Genomic DNA, 24,670 nt, shown 5'->3' with positions numbered 1-24,670 from the left:
TGTTTTATAGTCTCTCATAATTTTTAATAGAATGGTACTTGTAATTTATATTTGTGTATTTAGTGTTTTATAGTGTGTATATACTCTGTATGTACTGTATATTTATGTATTGCAAGTAGTGAGACTTTAATAAAATATTGAATCTTGAATCTTGAATCTATACTTATATAGGTATTCCATTGGCTTGGATGGAAAACTAGCCATAAATTTTATATCTGAGTTGATTTCATTTGTCTTTGAGGTTCAGTAAATGTTCCACATCTTCAACAGCATCAAATAGTGAAATACATTGTTGTTTATACAACTTGTACAATTAGTCAATTTAATCCTTTGTCAGTATTTCACTTTTAATCAACCAGGCTTGTGTCTTAAACTAGCTAGTTGTCACCAGGTAATTGTCTATTATCTTTAATTTATTGCTGTATAAACATTTTAATCCTAAACGCCTCAGGCTGATTTTACCTATTTTATGACCTTATATGTATTGAAAATTTTACGAGGTTAACATTTTCAAAAGCGGAAGATTTCAAATTTTAATGGGAGGGACGGAAGATGGTCTGAAAAGCAGGAGTTTAGTTTTTGACTCCCGCCGGAAGAATCACATGTATAAAACTTTGATGAAATAGCAGCTTTTTATACAGAAAAAAAGTGAAAAAGTTATATGCATGTCTAAATTGTGACTTGGGTGGAGAGTTTTCCCATTGGCACTATTATCACATCTTCCTATATCTACTAAACACATGTTACAGAAGCATGTAATTTTTTCTAGCTATTCTTACCAGCAAAATTTCTTTGAATCCTCTAACAAGTTCAAATACTACTTGACGCATGTGAGGAACCAAGGCAAAAATCCTTAGAGGTCTAGCACATCTCAGTATCATAAACAATCTGGCCGCCCCGTCTATTTGTACTGGTACATTCTTTGGCATCCAACATAAAAATATCAAACTGACCTACAAAACAGTTCATATATATGACCTTTGGAATATTTTAAAAGTATACAAATGTTAACAATATAAAGTAAAATTGTTGTCCAAAATGATAGCCAAATAGTATGTGCATTTTGTTTTGACTTATTTACTGGGAAAAAGTTGTTTTTTTTGGGGGGGGGGGGGGGCAACTGGTGCATTTTATTGTCATTTAGCTAAAGTGTTCTTAAAATAAAACTATTTTGCAATTTTTTTTTTAAATTTTGTATTTCTCATATTTTTAATGCCTTTCTTTCTAAAGATTAAAAAACATAATTTGCAATAAAAAAAACCAACTATACAATGTTTTATTTGCTATAAATTTACATTGCCAAATACACCCTCAAATGTACCTCTCCTTTCATTGTTTCAGTTATCTGTTTTCCTTTCAAACAGAGATATTTCATAATAATTTTTCTCTACAACAAAACAAACTGTACTTACAAAGTATATGAATAAATCTAAAATTCCACTGAAATCTTTTAGCATTGCTTTAGGTGTAAAAAATAGTCCATGAGCCATCACTTTCAGTCCCATTTCAATACTCATGAAAATTACAAACAAATATTCTGCAACCTGAAATAAGAACACTTGGTATGTTTTGTAAAATTTCTTTATTTTTCTTGCCATAAATCAACTTTATAGTATATGTTAGATTGGAAAAATATGTGAGCATCCAAAAAAGAACTTTAGATATAGTGAGAATATATCAATAGTTATAATAAAGCTTCTCTTAAATTATTTTGTTGTTTTTTTACTGCTCACTATGTTTCAAAATGAAAATAACAATGGAATACTGCATAAATTCTGCAGTTTTCTTTGTTTTCTCTTGAAATAGATGCATATTATGACATAATTATGATGTTATTACATCAGAAATCTTAACATATGCAATTCATTTATACATTTTTTGTATATCTTGATTTTATGCATTTCCTGACATTATGAACTATATTTTAATGGTTTACAAAAACATTATTTCCTTGGACTAAAACTGGGTCTTAATGCCTCTGCTTCTTTTCCATTTTACCGATTTTTTTTAGTGTTATTGATCTCATTAAGACTCCTTTAAAAAATAAATGAACACCTGCTGTCATCATCAAATAATTTTGATACACAAAAATCATCACATTATCAAATTGTTCTCAGGTTCGGCAAAAATGAGAGTATGTGTTTCAAGGGAATGTGTATACAACTTGCAAGTCTTCAGTGCCTGTTAAAAGCTCCTTTATCTGATATGTCGGCAAAAAACTCTACAGAGCTTATGTTTGTAATATTTAATGTAACCTGATTTGAAATTTTCTTTCCTTTTCTATATAAATGTACATATAAAGTTTACATACCTGTAAATTGGCATTATCCATCACTCTACTATGTGGTGTTTCAAACAACATAGAAATACAGGACATGATTGTCACAAAAATCATCACCCAATCAAGATAAGTCACCAAGCCTAATAATTTCCTACAATAAAAATTATCTCTGTAAAATCTTTGTAACTAGAGGACCATCAGATTTCACCCTGTATGTATCTACTACAGTTATCTTGATACTAGGTTCATATGTATTTCACCTATAGTTTAAGTCAAGGCAGCCACATGTTGGTTAATATACATTAATATAATTCACAAACTAAAATTTAAACATGCTTTTGATCATTCATGTCAAGTTTGTTTAAGTTAGTTAAGTCTTTCAAATGTGAATATCTTTGAAGAAAAAGGCAAATAACTGTTAAAAATATTCATTTGAAGGATTCTTTGTGGACTAGGAGATGCTGTAACCAAAATATATTGAAGAATGAACTTTCAATACACATTAGACTATCATGAATAAAATTCATTCTGCATATAAAGTTCTTCTGGTTTTGTTTATATATTATGAATATTTATATTTCTTACTCTAAACTTCTGTATTTTCTAGCCAGGTCTTTGCCTGACCCAGGTTCCTTGTCCATGTAATTATACTTTGCATTTACTACAGCCTTACAAAACTTTCTAAACTTCGACTCTCTTCCTACAGCAAACAGAGGTGTATCAAAAAATGGATGATTTTCTCTCAAGTCTTCTTCCTGTTGGTTTCTGTAAAAATAAATGATTAAGTATTATGAAAAAGAAAATTTCTGAATAATTAAACCTAGGGAATAAATAAATTTCAGGAAAATAGTGAAGGTATATTTTTGGGTCTACTTGGCCTAAAATAATCAAATGTATACTATCATTAAATCATTCCAATGGTTTAATCTAATCATATTATCTCATTTCTGAACAGTATCTACCTTTTAATTTCTGCTTGTTGTTTCTTTTGTTGCCAAACTTTTATATCAAATTCATCATTCCTGAAGCGGTTACCCACAGTTGTCATACCAAGTTGTTGAATGTCACCATTTTCTTTGATTGCATTTCCAGATTTTGTTTTTAGACTTCCAGGTCTTGAACCTCTCATACTCCTGTAATAAATCAGTTTCTTCAAGTGTCTTGTACAGTATGTATTACATAGAAAGTTAAAAGCTTATTTGAACAGGTTGTAAAAAGGTTGATGAAGTACAAATCATTAAAGCAAATCTATACTATTAAACGAGAAGACCTCATTTTGTGTGTCGCTTCTCTTCCTTCCACAATGCATTAACCATCATGCCTGTGTTCTTTAGGTAACATGCATAGTCACATTTCTCATCCATTCTTATGATTATTCAGAGTGAGTTATTTTGGGAGAAAAACGACAAAATAGGTGTCCGGATATTGTTTCCGTTTTCAGACTGACTTTTAGTCATAGATAAGACTTCCGGTTTTAAACATGCACAAGAACAACCAATCGTATGATAGATTACAAAAGTGAAAAATAAATAAGCCAACCAGAGCGTTCTCCATATCATGGTTTTTAGATCGCAAGAACCACAATATTTTATGTTTGATAGCGGTGCAAATTTTTAATTTAATTTGACTTTTACCAAAAAATGCATTGTAGCAAAGGGGAAGAATAATTGTGGTATAAATAAATTTGGTGTTTTTACTGTCTTCTGATTGGTTAAAATTATTAGTTTTATATTCAATGTTGTCAATTTTGATGGCGACACGCCCACTCTGACGTTGTGTATTCATACGCCAACATGTGTGTACGTTGTTATTGTTAATTGTTAATATAAATAATATAAAAAGTTCTTTGAGCCTTATTTTTGATAAAATTTATTTATAATGAATGGCAATAATTTATTTTGATTTTATTGAACCATAAAACTAATTTTGGACTCTTCACATTTCGCGGATTATTCAATGTGAAGAGTCAAAAATTAGTTTTATGGTTCAATAAATTCAAAATAGACAATAGCCATTCATTTAATAAGACCAGAAACACGATAAATAAATGAATTTAACAGAAAGGAAACACATAACAGACTTTGGAAAAAAGGGAGAGGGCTATTGATACCTTATATGAAATTCTCCAGTCATAAAATCTTTTACAAAAATTCATCCTACAACAGTTTACAAGCTGTATATGCCCGCGATTTCGCGGGTGTGTTCTAGTGCCATTGAAAACAAGATCAACACTGGGTTTGGATCTGCTTTACCACATGCAATGGGTTAAGGTTACAAGTATACAGAACTATAATTGATCATTCCCTTTCATTGAAGCAAACTAAACTTCAAGTGTTTAAAAATTTTTTAACCATGTTAGAACATAAAATTTTACTTTTTTTCTTGGATAGAATATAAATGTGGGTGGATCATTTTATGATTTGTAATACTATACCTTCTATCCATTCGTAACTGATACTGGTGTGAAAACAAAGACTTGGAACCAGTTGCAACCAGTTGGGTTGATCCACAAACTTGCATTTTCTGTTGAGCAGAATCCCTAAGTAATAGAAACAAAAACGTCATTTTTTTTTCAAATAAAATCAAAAGGAATAGGTGGAATCATCTTTTCAATATTAATCCTAGTTTGATAATATTGTTTAAACCAAAACTTAAAAGACTGTCACATATACAGAAAAAAGTTTGAAATATTTCCATATAAAAATATGTAGCAAATCTTTCAAAAGTGTAAATAACTCTTTTACAAATAGTGAAAAATAGCAAAGACTTACAAAACTTTCAATGTGTCAGATTATATATTCATCCATTTAATCTGAATCCATACTGTGACTTATTCTATTTATGTAGATATGTTTCTATTTAAAGTTTTATGTGGTCTCATCATTTCAGAAATTGTTTTACCTTTATGTGGTTTATAGAGAAAATTTGATTGAATAAAGCAAAACAACAACATACATTCTCAAAGAAATCTATTTATTTTCTAACAATGTGAACGAACATTATAAAAGTTAGAACATCCTTATGAGATTAGTCATACACTATTTTTGAAGGTAGATTATTTAAAGATAAACATTTATCTTACCTCCAATACATTTCTATGAATGTGATTGGTAAAAAGCGCCCTCGTGGAGACCGTGTATATTTGATGTTAGGTTAGTAGGGAGACGGGGCTTATTTCATACATGGTTAGTAGTGGTGTTACATCCCTTCATAAAACCAAAACGGTACTAAGAAAAAATCATAAAGGTTTTAACAAAGAAATGATGATTAAGATTGAAATAAATTCATGAAACACATTTAAACCTAACAAGTTGTTATTGTTGGTATCTGTTTTTGTAGGATCAATGGAAGTAGCTTCTTAATGTTTAAAATATTGAAGACTTGCTCATTTTGATAGGTCACTAGTCTAAATTTCACACGTTAAGATAGTCGGTAAGATAAATTCCTTACATAGTGTGCTAGTGACCTAATACAGTATATATGGGGATTCGAGCGAACCCATATATACTGTATTAGGTCACTAGCACACTATGTAACTAATAATATCCTTTAATGTATAATTGAATCAGTATATCAGTAAACCTTATCTATTTACAAACCTAACAATAGATGTTATGCCACTCCTCTTTTCTAATAGCCCTCCACTTTTCACCGAGTGACTTCCATGTTTTACCAGTCTGACAGGAGATTTTTTGACGTAAGGTATGACATCATGGTCATGTTCCTGAATATCTAGTGCCAGTCTTACTTCTGGTTCTATGTGTTGTCTCATAAAACTTTCTCTGACATCAGAAATATCAAACTCGGATGGAATCTTGTATAGGTAAACCATCTGAGGATGATTCCTGGAACAATTGTAATGTTAAATAAACAGTTATCAATATTAAATATTATATTTGACATTTGACATAAGGGTCAAATACTTTTTATATCTATTAGTTCCCAGAATTATTTCTACTTTATATATAAAAGTGTTACAACAAAATTAGTTTGTGCTTTGATCTTAAAAATAAGTGATTTCTCTGTTTTCTCTAAGTTAACTACCACAGAACAGTATCTTAAAATAATATTAACAGCCACAACATTTAATAATGTCATGCATAGTAGCAATTCTGTAAGTCTTATTCAATTCCAATGCAGTCAAAATTTGTGTTGTTCAGAACTAATTACTTATAAAATGTCAAAGTGACAGTGTTTATTTCAATATGGATTTTTCTGAAGCTCAAATAAAACAGATAGTCAACCTTTTTAATGTATCGTAAGAATATTTTAATTCCTTTGCACTTGTTTATATCATCAATTTTTCACTTACAATTGTCTTAAACTTCAAGTTGATCAGTTTCAAGAGATGAATTTAAACATTTTGTCACAAAGGAATTACTATAGGGTAAATAACTTACGGAAACTTTGTGAATATTCTCAGCCTTAATGGTAACTTCTCTTGTGTTTCTGCACTCTGTTCCCTTGCTTTAACCTTTAAACATAATGCTTTATTAATAAGATATATCATGAATACAATTTTTACACAAAAAATGGATACCATCAATCAAGAATACAGCTTAAATTTGAAATTAAACATTTAGAAAATCAGCAACATTTTTTTTTAACATTTACACAAAGTAAAAGGCACTTCTTCAATGTATATACAAACATTCAGGACAGATTTAAGGGTTTTAAGGTGGCTCCTGGGTACAAAAATTTCAGCAAAAAAATAAACCTTTATTTTTTCTTTACAAGTTTTATTTATTACACTATTAGTTATTACTTTATGATATGGTACAAAAATCAACCCAAAAAATTGATTTAATTTGGCCCTAGATGACTTTTAAAATGTTAATATCATTGAAAAAGCTCCAAATTATCTCCCTTTGATGCAAAAATGCCATTTTTTGGCATTAAATTTGAAATATCTTTTTTAACTCATCGGTGACCTATATTTTTTATTATTGTTTCAAATAAGCTGTACATAAACTAAATTATTGTAAAATTTAAGCGATTTCTGTAATTAGGTTATTTTTTTATTTCGATATTACATCTATTTCTATTATTAGTTCAACAGAAAAAAAGGACATTAACAAAAATGTATGCTTCTTCCAGAGGCAGATTGTGAGCTTAAATGAACGGTGACCCCATCTTTTTATTTCATTTTTCTTTTAAATATATGATAAAGTTCATTTACAAAAAAATATAGCGAAATCCTATATTAGAAAAAAAAATTGATTTATACCCAGAAGCCTCCTTAAACTAAAATTTAGGTTAACTTCTAGAAAATCTTCAAAATTCTCCATTATTCTACCTACTATACTAAGTAAATTTAACATTGTCAACGCTTTGAATGCACAGAGTTGAAAACTTTAGGAGGAAAGAAGGTAAGGATGATACAAATCAGGTAGCCTCTTTTTGAATCCTTGATTTACCCCATACCTGAAGTTGATTTTCACTTTATTCAACCAAGCAAAATTTAACATACCTGCTTCAGTTTTTTCAGGTCTTCTTCTAACTCAAGATTATCCAGAATCACAGCAACAAATGAACTTATTACAATCTGCAGTAAATACACATTTACATAAATTTTGACTAAAACAAGTCCATCTGTATTATAGCTAAATTATTCTCATTTGGAATCTTTCAATAATTAGCCAATAAGAATTCCAGTAAAATTCATAAATTGGAGAAAAAAAAATAAGAAAAATGTTAGCCATGAATTAAATGATTTCAAATAATCAAATCACATTTAAACCAGACCCTACTGATCTTTATGTAAAATTGACATAAAAAGCTACTTACAATTAAAATTTTGTGAAAAAATGATCATAAAATTACATCATCTTGCATGAGAAAGGTTTAAAAAAAATTAATCAAAACATGGCATCATAATTACAGAAACCTGAAATGTTTCATTACATCTTTCAAAACCAAACCATACATTTCTCCATGCACCTATGCATATATTAAAATTATCATAATCACATGCCATGTCATTATTATCTAACATCTTTTAATTCTCTTATTACATACCATACAAGAGATCTGTATCATGAGAGTCAATGTATGTAGGCAAAGGCTAAACCTAGTTGTTCATTGACATATCTAACACTGGTTGCCTTTATATTTATAGGAAATCATCAGCATATTATTTTATAAAGTAAACATTTTTGATTCAGTGAAGAGAAAAATCACAAAAATACTAAACTCAGAGTCATATTCCTGACTTGGTAAAGTGCTATTCTGAAATAAAAGCTAAGATACATTCACAGAAATTTTTTAAAATGTGTTGACCCTCAAGTGTTATTAACTGAAATGATAAAAGTTGGTTGTGTATTTTAAAAGATATCTTTACAAATAGGGTTTTACCAGGTATTGTGGACTTACAAATAGGGTTTTCCAGGTATTGTGGACTTACAAATAGGGTTTTACCAGGTATTGTGAACTTATAAATAGGGTTTTACCAGGTATTGTGGACTTACATATAGGGTTTTTCCAGGTATTGTGGACTTACAAACAGGGTTTTATCAGATATTGTGGACTTACAAATAGAGTTTTACTAGGTATTGTGGACTTATAAATAGGGCTTTAACAGATATTGTGGACTTACAAATAGGGTTTTACTAGTGATGGTAGATTTATAAATAGGGTTTACAAGGTATTGTGGACTTACAAATGGTGTTTTACCAGGTATGGACTTATAAATAGGGTTTTACCAGGTATGGTGGACTTTCAAATAGGGTTTTACCAGGTATGGTGGACTTACAAACAGGGTTTTACCAGGTATGGTGGACTTACAAATAGGGTTTTACCAGGTTTTGTGGACTTACAAATAGGATTTTACCAAGTATTGTGAACTTACAAATAGGGTTTTACCAGATATTGTGGACTTCCAAATAGGGTTTACCAGATATTGTGGACTTACAAATATGGTTAACCAGATATTGTGGACTTACAAATAGGGTTAACCAGATATTGTGGACTTACAAATAGGGTTAAACAGATATTGTGGACTTACAAGTAGGGGTTTACAGGGTATTGTGGACTTACAAGTAGGGGTTTACAGGGTATTGTGGACTTACAAATAGGGGTTTACAGGGTATTGTGGACTTACAAGTAGGGATTTACAGGGTATTGTGGACTTACAAGTAGGGGTTTACAGGGTATTGTGGACTTACAAGTAGGGATTTACAGGGTATTGTGGACTTACAAGTAGGGGTTTACAGGGTATTGTGGACTTACAAGTAGGGGTTTACAGTGTATTGTGGACTTACAAGTAGGGGTTTACAGTGTATTGTGGACTGTTATAGTAACAGAATCTCTTAAAGAAGACAAAGTACTGATTTCCATGTAAATTTTAATCAAAATAAGGAAAATATACTTAATTGGCTGAAGATAGACTATTTGTAATTGGGAATTAGGTTTCATTTTAACAGAAAGAAAAGAGACAGAGCAGAAGTGAACAGAGATCACAGAACGAGAGAGTTACATTGACCATAGTATTGTATAGTCCAAATAATTATAACATCTTGCAGGAAGGCCAAAGCAAAAAAAATGAATAGCCTTTCAAGATATCATAACTATTTAGACTAAGTATGGTATTGTTAATTTAAATGATCTACAAAAATGTGTCCTCCCTATTTTCAATTTTTTTGTTCAAAAAAATATCCATGTCTTAATTTTCTCAAATATCTTGTTTGCTATATTTTTAATCCTATAAGCTTTTGGTAGGCAAGGACATTGACAGCGGTCACAATAATATTAATCACTGAAAAATACGATTACATTGCTGTAAAACAAATTCTGACTTTATCACTTCTACCGCTAAAATGTTCACCCCAAAAATGTTAGATAATTAATTGTACATCTGAAGAAAAAATAGTATGTGTAAAACTACTGACAATGTGTTAACAAGGAGAGGTGGAGATAAACATTATACATCAACAATACATATAAACTTCAGTAGAAACAGTTAAAAACATTAAAGGTATTGTAATGAAAGAAACATCAAGTTTGAGGTTTGAAAAGCATTTAAGGTTAAGTCTGACAGGTTAGCTAAATCTAGGATACATTTACCATGATGGGATAGGAGAAAAAAGATTAATTTAGGAGGTGTTAATCAAGAGATATATTTACCATTAATTACTTAAACCAATGAGAGATCACTCTGTGAAATGACATTCAAACTCTTAAAAACACAATTTATCAAATAACAATCAACCATATCTATACTGTTTCAAGAATTTGAGCAAATAAAAAATCTACCAATGAAATTTTTAAGAATGTGAAACCAATTATTATAACTTTTTGATGGTTTATTGGAGATCTTGTATGGTACATATATATATCAAAAGGTTTGGTAAATCAGTTCTGTCAATTCAGAAATCGGAAACTATACCAACTGAAACAAGATTAAGTCCAGCAATACATCATTTTCTAGAGATCAACACATGATGGACAAGGTATGCAAGATCTGGTAAACAAAAGGATGAGAACACCATGAATCATCTGGAAGGGAGTATAATGACAAGAAGCAATATTTATCTCATTTTTTAACATATACAAATACAACAGTCTTACAACACCTGTATATCCACAAATACAAATATATACTGATCAATCTGGAGTTATGATTAACTTTCTTTAAGCTCAAATAAACTTAAGAACTTCTTTTTTCAGTGTAACTATTTGGTTTTTTCCTTGTACAGTAAACATACATTGTACAGTTTAAAAAATAACTGATAATAAACTTTAAAAGCTTTGTTTTTTTTTAATTTAGAAAAGACCAATTGGTTTGCTCTTAATATGAATACTTTTTAAAACTAGCAAGGCCAGAGCCGGTGTCAATGAGTTTATAACCTGAGCATTACTTCTTTTGAGCCTAAATTTAACTTCTGTACAGTCAATACTTCTGAACTTGTCATAAAGTTTAAATGTCTGCTTAGGCAGCTGTCTTTTCCAGAAGGTTTATATTTCAGTAAATGTATATCTTTTTCGTATATCTTTCCATGTTTGCACTAAATTAAGAACAAATATTATCAATATATGATTTTAAATTAACTTTTTTATTTTTTAATAACATTACCTTCTTTATGCTTTAAAAACAATCTATCAGCTTTAGTAACTGTAACTTAATACGAGTACTTCCCTAATTTTCAAACCTAAGCATTTCAAAGCCTTGCATTGGAACTTTCATCCAACAATTTTAACATGATGATCATAGTTGTGCTTTATTGCTCTTTTATGTTCAATTTTCATGTTCTCCCCATTGTCTTTACTAGTAATTAGAAGTCTCATATTATGGAAGAACATCCATGATATGAGAATAAAAAATGTCTGTTGTTAAACATGACTTGTTGGTAATTTTTTCACTGTTGGAACTGCATAAACAGTAGATTTCTTCTATATATCATTGCATACATACTTTCATTTATTTTTTTACATAACTTATATTTTTGACTTATTGCAACCTTCCTCCAGCAGTTACTAAACAAGTTAAGCCTTCTAAACAGACTTGCTTGGTGATATTAACTGTAATTTGGCAAAAACATTAGTAATCAGATTAGTATTAATCTGATTGGAGTTTCAACAATGAAAATATTGCAGATGTTATAAATTTAGCATTGCATTTGCGCCAATTTAAAAAGTAAATGTAGTATTTCATTTGTGCCAAAATAAAATGTACTTATGTCATGTATGTAGCAAAATTTTTCTGGTATATATATTTAAAATTAAGTTGCATTCCAGCATATCCAGTGAATTGAAAAAAAGAAGTCTTATAGAGACGCAAAAAAGAATCTCTGTGACAGTATATGGCAACAAACATCGTTTTATGGTGCAAACGAAATTCACAAGTATTGTGCGTTTACCTTGCTTTTTCAATTTTTAACTTATCTTGCTCAATAACCTACTCAACCTACAGAAAACAGATCTGAATAATACAAACTAAATTGTAAAATGATTGTTAATTCACACTTACATATTATTGGCACAAATGAAGCATTTTATTGTGATATTGAATTATTTATAATTGAGTTAAATATTATTGGCGCATATGAAGCATTTTATCTTGGCGCAAATAAAATATGTATTGTTGCGCAAATAAAAGTGTTTTTTGGTGCAAATGCGAAGCGCGGAATTTAACAGCTGACTGATGTTATGATGCTAAATACAACAAACTCAAGACACAGGCTCTGTAAAAACTAATTTTTTCTAAATGTAATGCTGCTATGTGTGTGCCAAATTCAATTCCCTATCATAATAAATCATTTCTATCTTTTCTATCAAAAATGAAAATAATGTCTAAGTGTTGCAAAAAATCCTATTAAAAGCAAACCATGTTTCTACACTTACTTAAGGCAAAATAACCCAATCCACTTATAATCAATTACTACCATACAAAACACAAAATGTTACAAACAAAATTACTCCATCTATTTAAAGTCCACAGACAACTTACTCACCAATGTGACAAACAAGTGGTATAATATAAAATAGATTGCTACCAGCCATGCAACCTGACCCGTTCTCCTCATGGTCACCTGCATCACGTCAGTCCAACCTTTATTGGCTAAGATTTGAAACATAGACATGAAAGCCTGAAAGTGATTAGGTGAAATAGTTTAAGATGTGTTTAGTGCTATAACTCTAGATTTAATCTGCAGTGCACCTGATACTGTGATCTACAAGACATTACTAAAACATGAATTATTTCCCCTTCCTTGATATTGGCAAATACCTATGTATCCAAAAATCCTGGATGGTTTGAAGTGTGCAAAGGTTTTTTTAAAGCTTTAAGGTTCTGGGTTGATACATTTATAACTGTAAGCAGAGTGGATTACAAAAATATATTTGCTCTTCAATTTTGTTACAGCAAAAACAAATTGTCAAAGGTTCTATAATTGGAAGTGTTCAACTTCAATACATGTTGCAAACATTATGAAAGGTTTTTGGAATCTGGATTGAAAAAAACTTTTGGAGCTGATAACAAAAATACACAGACACCCTCCTCTAACTTTGTTTTTTAAATATTAATCCAAATTTACACTCTGTATTGTGCATTCAGCCAAAAGATCTCTAAAGAGAGGAAACAACTCATTTTTTTGTAGGAAACAGTTTTGACCTAATCTAATAAAGTGCTAATAAATATATTTTAACAATAAAGAATATTTTCAACTAACTTTAATTACCCAGTTACTCTAACTGGTACATTTAAGAACCAGAAAAAGCAAACTTCTACAAATAGCAATGGATTAAATCACAACTGTTTCCTGCAAAACTTGTATCAAAGTGAAAAACTGTATCAGTAATAATTAAAATTAGTAAAACTGAACATGCTCACCCATACATCCAATTATTTAACATTCTGAAATCTAAAATTGTTATTTTTGTTTCACATATATGATGGTTATTATTTCTGAAATGCTTCAAGACATCTTCCTTAAAAACTCCTGATGATAGTATTTGAAAACATTGATTTTAATACTCTAAAAAATGCAGTTTTAGAATCTAATGTATTTTGGGTAATATTTTCAAAAGAGTACACCAAAACATAGTGTTAACTATGTCTTACACAAAAGAATTTCAACAGAACACTTGTCTTACACAAAAGAATTTCAACAGAACACTTGACATAATTTTCATTTTGTGTACAAACAATGAAATTTCACATTCTGATTCTGGAATGGTGAATTCTCTAAAACTAAAAACCCATCAAAGTATACGATCTTTGTGACTCATTTGAGGGTTTTATACAATCTTACAACATATTTTTGCAAGCAGAAACCTATGTTGTAAGACTTTGCATGTGATTTAAATGGTTACCAAGTTTAATCAGGTAGAATATTCATTAGCATCTAAATCTTTTCTATATTCTACGTTAATGCATTTTTATTTCCAAAATGTACTTTTCAAATACTATCACTTCATGCCATGATCAGCAACTCCATGAGACACTAGATAAACTTTTCGTGTCTTCTGCTGGAATGTTTCAGAATACATTTTGTTATGAGATGACAGTAATGAGGTTTAACTCAAAGACTATAACAGGAATATGGAATGTACTGATGACAATACTTTGATTTGATGAAACATTATTTTGGAGGATTTTAGCCAAAAAAATCTCCCTTTTCTGAATGGACCAATCAGCTATCTAGTATCTAATGAAGTTGCCTCTACCAAATAATATTGTATGGGTCACTGCATCACAAACCATCATGGTATTACCCTTACTTACCAATGTGACAAACAGATGGTAAAAAGTAAAGTATATAGATACTAGAAATGTCCATAACCAGAAATCACCTGTCTTTGCTAGAACAGCGTCCATCACCTCGACCCAACCCTCCTGGGTCAGAATTTGAAACATGGACATAAATGACTGCAGATAGTAACAATGAAATAATTCTTAATTTATACACAAACTGTCATTGATAATCAGTCATAAGCAGGCGCTTTTTTTAAAGCAATGAACCAGTTGCATAAAAGTTTATTAGTGTATTGCATAGTACCAGTGACTTAATAATCTGGAAAAAGTATCTGTTTCAAATAAGTTAATGACAAATGAAATTCAAAAATAATTTAAATATTTGAAAATCCTATCTTTTTCTTTAACACACATAAACTTTTTATTCCTAAATATTTCCTGTATACAATTACCGTATATGTCCAGGTAACAAGCTAAGGGTCCCTGTTTACAAAATGAGCCATCTCCTATCTTAGTTAATAAAGAGTTAGTCACTTTTTCAACATATAAATTTCCATTTATCCTCATAACAGAAATTTATGAAAAAATAAAGGGTACTAAATTCAATTGTTATAAAGCAGTCACCAGAGTTTAATGAAAAGTTCTAAAAGAATTATTGTCTGAAACTGGGGAAAAAACCCCACTTTTTTATGAATAAATCTTAACTCGGAAACATAAAATCTAATGTATATAACAAGAGGGAGCTTACGTCAATAGATATAAACAATTTGCCAAGTTTTATGTCCCATAAACAAGTGTATTAAAACAAGATATACCATATCAAGTCCCATAAACAAGTGTATTAAAACAAGATATACCATAATAAGTCCCATAAACAAGTGTATTAAAACAAGATATACCATATCAAGTCCCATAAACAAGTGTATTAAAACAAGATATACCATAATACGTCCCATAAACAAGTGTATTAAAACAAGATATACCATATCAAGTCCCATAAACAAGTGTATTAAAACAAGATATACCATAATAAGTCCCATAAACAAGTGTATTAAAACAAGATTCTGTAGAGGATTTTCAAAAGGAGATTTCTATATGTAAGATAATCTGAAGCAAGTTTAATCTAATGCTTCCATAAGTATGGTATCAGAGAAGACTGAAATGACAAAAGCTTTTCGTGTTACTAAGTTGGATTTATAATAAGGTACAATCAAAATATTTTACTATAATATAATGTCCTATACAGAATCTGATAACCTTTTCCAATCTTATAATAATATACAATGTTACGTACATGTGGAAAAGTTGAAAACTTTTCAAAGTCTGGGATATTACAAAATAACTGCAGGCTAATGCTTGAGGCAATAATCAACAAACTAATGGTCAGCATGATTAAACTTCCAAGTTTCTTCCCTGGACCAAATATCTGAAAATAAAATAAAATGACATTTCAATGGTATCAAACATCATGTTCAAGTGAATCCTTTTCAAAAGTTCCAGAAAGTATATTAACAAACACATTTAACTCCATTACAAACCATCCATGTGACAAACAAATAAAAGATGTATAGTGAGAGGCCATTTTAACTCAGTACTCTGTAGCATTAACACAAAGATATGAAACAATTCTAACAATCCTTTAAAGCAATTAGAAATTGAATATTTCAACCTATTATGGATCCATATCTTCAAAGCCTTGAAATCATATGCCTTACATTAACATGATTCATTTGCAATGGATAATAAAATTTCACAATGTTGAGCACCAGAAATACTACATAAAGAATACAGTCTTTGTTATCTTTATAAAATCCTACCTTAAAACAAAAGTCTTCTAGCATTGGAGAAGCTTTCACCAATCTTACTACTCTAAGCACCTAAACGAAGATAAGCAATGTTAATTTTTATATAACATTTCATTCCAAGATATATCATAATTGCATGGAAAGCATTGGAGAAGCTTTCACCAATCTTACTACTCTAAGCACCTAAATAAAGATAAGTATTGATAATTTTTATATGACATTTCTAAATTTAAGAAATGTTTATGGTTTATGTTTGAATTGATTTGCTTTTCTTTATTGTTTTACAACTAGTGACAAAGTATTTTTTGTAAAATAAGATAATCTTGTCATCATGTTGTTAAAAAATAGAAGTCAAGTCTTTTTAAAGATAGTGCCTAAAAATGGTTGAATTCAAAATTACTTGTTGGTTTTCCTGTTTGAATGGTAATACACCAGAAATTTTTGGGGCCCTTTAGAGCTTGCTGTTTGTTGTGAGTCAAAGCTCCATTTTGAAGAACGTACTTTCACCTATTATGGTTTACTTTACAAATTGTGACTTGGATGGAGAGTTGTGTCATTGGCATTCATACCACATCTTCTCTTATCTAAATACAGGTGAGTTGGACAAAATTGCTTCTAGTCAGAAACTACGTCTTTGAATCTAGTGTTTATCATGTCATTATGAACCAAAAAATAATTTATTTTCAATTTCCTTCTACAATTCAATTAAAACTAAGTTAACGTAGGGTAGCAAGTTAAGGCCACCTGTATTAAATATTTATGACAAATGCATTTTTTTCCCTTATAAAAACCCTATAAGAAGGCTAGAGGGTACAAAAATTTCAGCAAAAATTTAAACGTTTTGTTTTTCATTACAAATTTTATTTATTACTTTATTAGTTGTTTCTCTACCATATGGTACAATCAAAGAGCTGAAAGCTCTGAGGAAAAATGACGCCACTGTCTCAAATATTGGGATATTTTTTATGCAAGTCTTGATTTTCAAATACTGTAATTAGTTTAACATTGCAACATGTCTCGTAAGCATATAATTGATATTCGTATATGTGTGTGTGTGTGTGTGTGTGGCAGATGGCAACTGACTGTTTTTTTTAGTACAAATGAATAGGTCAAGACTATTTGAATGATCTACAGTATCCAATGACTACTGGCTGTTTTTTTGTACAAATAAATAGGTGAATACAAAAAAGAAGATGTGGTATGATTGCCAATGAGACAACTGTTCACAAAAGACCAAAATGACACAGACATTAACAACTATAGGTCACCCTAGAGTACCTGAATGATCTACAGTATCCAATGACTACTGGCTGTTTTTTTTGTACAAATAAATAGGTCAAGACTACTTGAATGATCTACAATATCCAATGACTACTAGCTGTTCTTTTGTACAAATAAATAGGTCAAGACTATTTAAATGATCTATAATATCCAATGACTACTAGCTGTTCTTTTGTACATATAAATAGGTCAAGACTATTTAAATGATCTATAATATCCAATGACTACTGGCTGTTCTTTTGTACTAATAAATAGGTCAAGACTATTTAAATGATCTATAATATCTAATGACTACTGGCTGTTCTTTTGTACATATAAATAAAGACTACCTGAATGATCTACAGTATTCTAAGTAATGTGATTTTTTTCTTGCAATTACATTTTTCTAAATCAAAAATACAGACTACTAGTAACCTTTTCAAACCAAATGATTATGAACAGCCTGTTTTAACAAGCTCTTATTCCTCACTAGTCATATAACATATGACTTTGCATTCTTATTCAATTTTTAACGTTTTTATACTGATATTTTCATTTTTTTATTTTTTTTTAATGTGAAGTGTGGCACATTGATATTAATTAATTATTTTATCAGAACAGTAAATAGAAATAGTAAACAATGCCCCCGAGGTCATATGTTATAGGACTTATACCCCACATACTCATTAAATAAGTTACTAGTGACATACCGGTAGTTATTTCTGTTGTAATTATATTGTTATACTAGTTTTATTTCACCTTGAAGATTAGACAAATAGGGATACTCCTTTGATTTTTTATTTCATGTCAGTCAGGTCGCTTTATATGAAACTTGAAACCACTTCTCTGCCATATTAATACTTTATAACAACGCTGCCCTTGACTCATATAATTGATATTCATTCTTTAACCATATATCATAGTAAGCTAGGTTTTGATTTTGCACTAACGTCTTTCATGTCAAAGTTCTGTCTCCATTTAAGTTTATGCCATTGAACCATCATGGTATCAAACACAATTTCAAGTGATTATGCTGTTACAAATGTAAAGTGGGTCACCATATATTCAACTTGGGTTGCATTCCAGTTATTGAAATTTGTGTCAGATTAGAACAATGAACTAGACCTTTAGGAATGGATCTTATAATTAAATATGGAGCCATAGTATGGGACCCCTGCCAGGTAACAAAAATAAACAAGCTTGACAGGATACACGTCAAGCGGCAAAATTTATTACCAGAGATAACAAGTCAAGAGAGGACGGATACGTCTCCAAAATGCTTGCCAAACTGGAACTACAACAAGATCTCCAGACAAGGATGAACAAGGCATTGAAGCCAAAGTTAGTATTTATGTTAAAAGAAGTTGAGGGGCTAATTCCCGCTATTGAACATGATGAATTCCTCAAAAAAGCATGTCCGAAGAGAACAATAACTGCCGAGAAATTCAAAGAATACCACGCAACAATTATTGTGGAAAAGCAAGTGAAGAATAACTCTAACTGTGAGTGTATTGACATTCCACCAAGTAAAACACCGTACAATATTCAAACTCATTTTTTGTAAGACAGTGATCGCATGGAATCAGCTAGACGCCACTTTTGTGCACGCATCAAGCGTAGAAAGTTCAAATCTGTTCTCACGCCCCGCCAATAAATCGGCGGTGCTCTCTCAAAACCGTTGTATTAAAGCCAGTATCGCTATCGACAATTTATTCACATGTTATACAGATACAGTTACAGACTCTGCTGGCCTGCTGTAACTTTGTAAACAAAGATTGAGTCCCAGTTTGCAATATTAACCACTAGCCTGATGCCCCAGACTTAGTAGTAATTTTCAGCTTGGACTAGTAAGAAATATAACGTCCTTCCTATGTTATTTGAAATTTGAACAAATTTGAAGTTCAGATTGACAAGTAATGCAGAAATGATCGTCAAATTAATGTAAATGAAATCTTAACTATCGAGATCAATAATTATACATTTATCCTGAGAAAGTGAAACAGAAAAGTAAACAGTCGCAATGTTTCCGGTATTTCGACCTCTCTAATAACCAGCAAAAAGTGGAACAACACGGACACATTATATTTTCCTATAATGAAGGCAGTTGTTTGTAAAACGAAAAGACTATCAAGTTTTTCCTCGATTAATTATATATCTTTAATGTTCTAACAATGTTTTACTTTTACTTCACAAAATCAATAAAGTTATAAAAATAGATTTATACCCTTACCAAAAAGTGCTAACATGTTGCACATAAGATGCTCACGTTAGAAACTAACATGATTGCACACGAGTTTTTTAACATGTAAATTAGGTGAGCATTTTGTGAGCAAAAAATTGCACATATGAAACTAACCTAGTTTGCATGTTAAAAACCTCACGTGCAACTGCTCATATGAGCTTTTGTTTCACATGTGCATTTTATTAGATTGCTCATATGAGCAGTTGCTCACATGTTGCACACGTGAATATTATAGTTGACCAAAACAAAATGGCTGCTTTAAAAAAGGAATATTTTTCAAATTTAAATAAAAATCTTAAATAATTCAGTTGAAAATAAAATAACTGATACATCATGTTAAAAGAGTTATTCTTTAATTATTGTCAGTTAATTATGATTTTCATATCATTTTTTTTTTTTTTATTTAAACAATAATCATGATCATGACTAAAAACATAACATTACATTATAAAACTAATAGAGGGACTTGCAAGTTTAGTACACAATGAATGTCTTTGATTAATAAGTACTGTATTTCAAAAAGTTTAAGAAGGAAAAATCTTTATACATGTAGTACTTATTTTGAAGCAACTTGTATATATATTCCCATAAAGGACTTAAAATTGTAATATATTTCAAAATAGAAATGATAACTTACAAATAATTACCCACAGCCACACTGGTTTTATCAGATTTCAACAATGCCTTTCTTCAAATAGCACAATATAGGACTTAACATTTTCCATATCCATCTACCTCCATTTATTGCATGCTTTTCATGAATTTGAATTTACAGGAAGTACATGACTGGGCATGTCATTTTGAAAAAGCTCATATGAGCAATGATGTAGGTTAGTTTTGATTGGTTAGAAGAATGGAAAAACTTTTCAAAGTACAAAACTAACATAAAACTAACATGGATGATAAAAGCTCACCTGAGGTTTGAATTTCACATGTGAGCATTATGTTAGATTTTTGTGGGCACATATGAACTACCAAACTGCACATATGAGCAACCTGATTTGCATACAATTCTTACTTGCATCTCATGTGCTTCACATGTGAAACTTATGTGCTTTTGTTAGCAATTTCTGTACGGGTATGAGTATCTTGACAACATTGTGTTGGTACACTTCTATCTTTTTGGTAATAAGAAGGACCGGAGACCATGTGTCATCAGACGATTCATATGCACCGTATTACTAATTTCAGATTATTAAAAACTTCGTAAATCTGAATGAAGACCAGTATCTATCCAAGGAATATCAAGATGATTCCGATTAATATTTTTTTAATGGTTGTAAGTTGAAATGGTAAAAAAACCTGACATTATTTAGGAGAACTATTTTGTCTAGCGATTGCTGATCATTGGAGTGTAAAAAGTCCAACACCATAACAAAACAGATCAATTTATACACGACGATTACAATTGTAAGACACGTGCATAAAATTGAAAGCTCAAATAAATATGAAAAATATAACAAAGGGATAGCTCCAAATACTATTAATAATAAAAAAAAAAAATATGGACAGGTCAAGATTTTTTTTTTTTGTAAATAAAATAAAGTATGTAAACTGGTTCCCACTAGACTACAACACTTTGTTCGAGTGTAGCATAATACAAGCAGATTCCAGTTAGTTTGTAAAATAGTAAATATGAAACCACATGCGGTAGGCGGAGGCATAATCGACTTCCCTTTCTGGTCAATGATATCGGAAACATGCCGCTGAAAGCGTCATTTTCCAACAAAAAAATCAATTCGTTTTGGCAACAGATGATTTTTTAAATGTATATGTCACTGATACAGTTCCAAATTATCTCCCTTTGGTGCAAAAATTTGCCATTTTTTTTGCATTTAAATTGAAATATCTTTTTAACTCATCAGTGACCTATATTTTTATTCTTTTTTTCAAATAAGCTGTACTCAAACTGAGCAATTTCTGTAATTTTCTTTTTTTTTTTTTTTGATATAAACTCTATTTCTCCTATATAAGTTCAACAGAAAAAAAGTACCTGTACAAAAATGTATGCTTCTTTAAAAAGCAGACTGTGAGCTTAAATGAACAATGACCCATTATTTTATTATATTTTCTTTGAAGTATATGATAAAGTGCATTTATAGAAAAATACAGCAAAATCCTATTTTCAAAAAATAACGATTTATTCCCGCCACCTCCCTTAAGTCCCATTCCCTTTAATGTAGCTTTACCTGGAAATATGTTAGTTGTGTCCTGTATAATTCAGGGATAATAATATGCAGAGTTGTTCCAATTGCTAACAACAGCTCAAATTTATGTAATGATCTTCTTAGATACCCATACAGTCCTAAACACCAAATTTTAAATATAGCTTCTAGGTCAAACAGTAAGGTGAATACAACCTGAAATATACAGAAATATTCAATATTAAATGTCTCTTTTATCAGTATATATAAAAGGATTGAAGGGAACTGTGGTTAGATGCTGCTACATAAATAACAGAGCCAAATTGCCCAGTCACATGCTCAAAGGAAACTCAAAATTATTCAGAGGCGAAAGGCATATACTATCCATACAGAAATTATTGTAACGTTGTCATAAAATGCAACAGTATCAGATTCACAAAAATAAAATCTTAACTATAACTTCTTTAAAATGAAATGATTATTTGCCATGGATTAATTTCAAAATAAGATTTACATTTTGCAGTGGCCAAGGATTTACAATAATGATTTACAATAATAATTGCCTGCATTAATTCCTGAATTTACTGTTTTAATTGCTATTTATTAAGAGGAGTATGTATACACAAGTCTAGTCATATCACTGGAAGATTTAACTAAAAACACTCCAAATGTGGGTTTCCTGATATTTTATGTAGCAATACAGCGGATTCATCATTATTTGTTGAATACCAATTTTCGTGAACTTTATGGGTACCCATGAACCACAAATTTAAATGTTCAACAAGCTGAAAATTTTCAATAGGGTTGTTTAAATATTTTGGCAAAACAACTTACTCAAATATACACAAAAGAGCAGATTTTCATCAATCCACGAAAAAATGGTGTTCACGAAAATAAATGAATCCACAGTACTTGTTCATTTATTAATTAAAACAAACCTCAGCATAATAGAATCCATCAGGTTTCCCATCGTTAAATTTAGTTTTGTAATCAAATGAAAGATTAGCTCCAGTGATGCTACTGGCTAACACTAGACATAGTATAAAAGTGTGGAAAGCATTAGAACACAGTATCTTCTGGAAGAAAGGTGGAGCCAGGCCCTTAGCTTTGTTCTCATCTATAAGTACCATCTTCCACACGTTACCTTCAGAGCTAATCACCTAAAAAAATAATATTGCAATTATTTTACCGAGCTTTATTTCATTATTTCCAACAATAAAACACCCATGTGCAAAGTTCTGTTTATGTATTTTTATAATACAATTGTTGATTGTAGTACTTTCAGTCAGTATGAACAATACAATTGTAATTGGAAATAAAAATCTACAGAAGATTGTTTTTATTTCCTATGCATATTTCAAATCATCATCAGACATAGAATTTCAGTTTGAAGTATTGCACAATCAGAGAATCTTAGCATACAATAGTTTGCCTATATGATAAAAAAGAATGTGTCCATAGTACTTGTGAGCCGCACTGGCACTATCATTATCTATGTTCAGTGGACTGTGAAATTTGGGGTTAAAACTCTAATTTGGCATTAAAATTAGAAAAGTCTTTATCATAGGGAGCATGTGTATAAGGTTCAAGTTGATTGAACTTCAACTTCATTAAAAACTACCTTAACCAAAAATTTTAACCTAGAGCGAGACAGATGGACAGACAAACAAACAAACAGATGGAGGGATGCACAGACCAGAAAACATAATGCCCCTCAACTATTGTAGGTGGGGCATAAAATCAAAGAGCAGAATGCTCAGAGGGATTGCCATAGTTTTCATTGACACATGTATAGCAGTTCTGCCAACTTTTCAATAAGCAAATGCGTGAGATTTAGCCAACATTGAAAAGATCAAAGAGGAAAAAAAATAGATCCAAGGATACTGCCGCAAAAAAAGCATGAACATGCGTGAATCTCACGCATTTTTGGCAGCCCTGGTACAGCTGGATAGTTTTATTTTCAAAACTAATTCAACTGCATATGCAAAATGTAATAATCTGAATAATCACAAAACTTTAAAAATAGCCAATCCCGGATACAAGTGTATGAGCAATGTACTTGTTGTGTTTTATTTTTGTACTATCAATTTCAAGTTTACTTTCCACAGCAGTCACTGAGAGAGAGAGAAGGTATTTCACTTCTCTGATTAAATTGTGATCGTTCTTAATATAATACGATGTTTATCGACATCTAACGAGTTAAGTTTTCTTGACGAGTCGTATGTATTTCGATTTTGATGGAAAATACTTCTGGAAGGGAGACGACTCGAAACGATAATATGGAAGACTCCATTTCGGCTGAAGGGGTGTTATAGGTAAAATTTTTCGATGTGGACTACATTTATTTTAATTTAAATGATGCATATGATTTTAAATTATGCTACAACAATAACCCTCAATAGCAGACAGACATAGAAAGAATCCCATGAGTTTCAAATTAATCAATGAAGCGGGGAATCCAGAGCAACCACTCAATCTGTTACCCCTTGAAATCAAGAAAACAATACGCATGCGCATTAATACATAAACAAACCTGCGACTTGCGATTTGGAACAAGAACGCTTATTAAATGATATGATGAATGGTTCTCCATTTCTTTATGAGAGTACAGTATCAAATCATCAAATATCAGTTTCATAACGGTAAAATATGGAAAAACTCCACTTCAATTCTTGTATAACAGAAATAGAATTATCGGAATTCAGAGAACTCTCCCATTTATCAAAACTGTGAAATTTCCTCTGACGT

General features: G+C 30.5%; 1 protein-coding gene across 2 annotated transcripts in view; it reads right to left on the bottom strand.

Moving 5' to 3' along the window:
• Positions 1-24,670, bottom strand: part of LOC139495677 (sodium leak channel NALCN-like) — a 57,810-nt gene that overhangs the window by 17,465 nt on the left and 15,675 nt on the right. The window contains exons 9-22 of one of the 2 annotated variants that reach the window (XM_071284007.1): positions 22,861-23,082; positions 21,968-22,138; positions 16,289-16,348; positions 15,766-15,897; positions 14,502-14,645; positions 7,752-7,826; positions 6,682-6,755; positions 5,881-6,126; positions 4,716-4,820; positions 3,244-3,414; positions 2,867-3,046; positions 2,312-2,432; positions 1,413-1,544; positions 780-953 (exon numbers count right to left, since the gene is read on the bottom strand). In XM_071284007.1, the coding sequence (XP_071140108.1) occupies positions 780-953; positions 1,413-1,544; positions 2,312-2,432; positions 2,867-3,046; positions 3,244-3,414; positions 4,716-4,820; positions 5,881-6,126; positions 6,682-6,755; positions 7,752-7,826; positions 14,502-14,645; positions 15,766-15,897; positions 16,289-16,348; positions 21,968-22,138; positions 22,861-23,082 (2,007 nt within the window). Of the gene's footprint in view, positions 1-779; positions 954-1,412; positions 1,545-2,311; positions 2,433-2,866; positions 3,047-3,243; positions 3,415-4,715; positions 4,821-5,880; positions 6,127-6,681; positions 6,756-7,751; positions 7,827-12,729; positions 12,865-14,501; positions 14,646-15,765; positions 15,898-16,288; positions 16,349-21,967; positions 22,139-22,860; positions 23,083-24,670 lie in introns of both variants that reach the window. The other variant, XM_071284015.1, reaches the window with a different exon arrangement.

The sequence above is a fragment of the Mytilus edulis genome, chromosome 1, assembly GCF_963676685.1.
Source record: "Mytilus edulis chromosome 1, xbMytEdul2.2, whole genome shotgun sequence".
NCBI lineage: Eukaryota > Metazoa > Mollusca > Bivalvia > Mytilida > Mytilidae > Mytilus > Mytilus edulis.
This window is presented reverse-complemented; position numbering and strand designations above follow the sequence as displayed.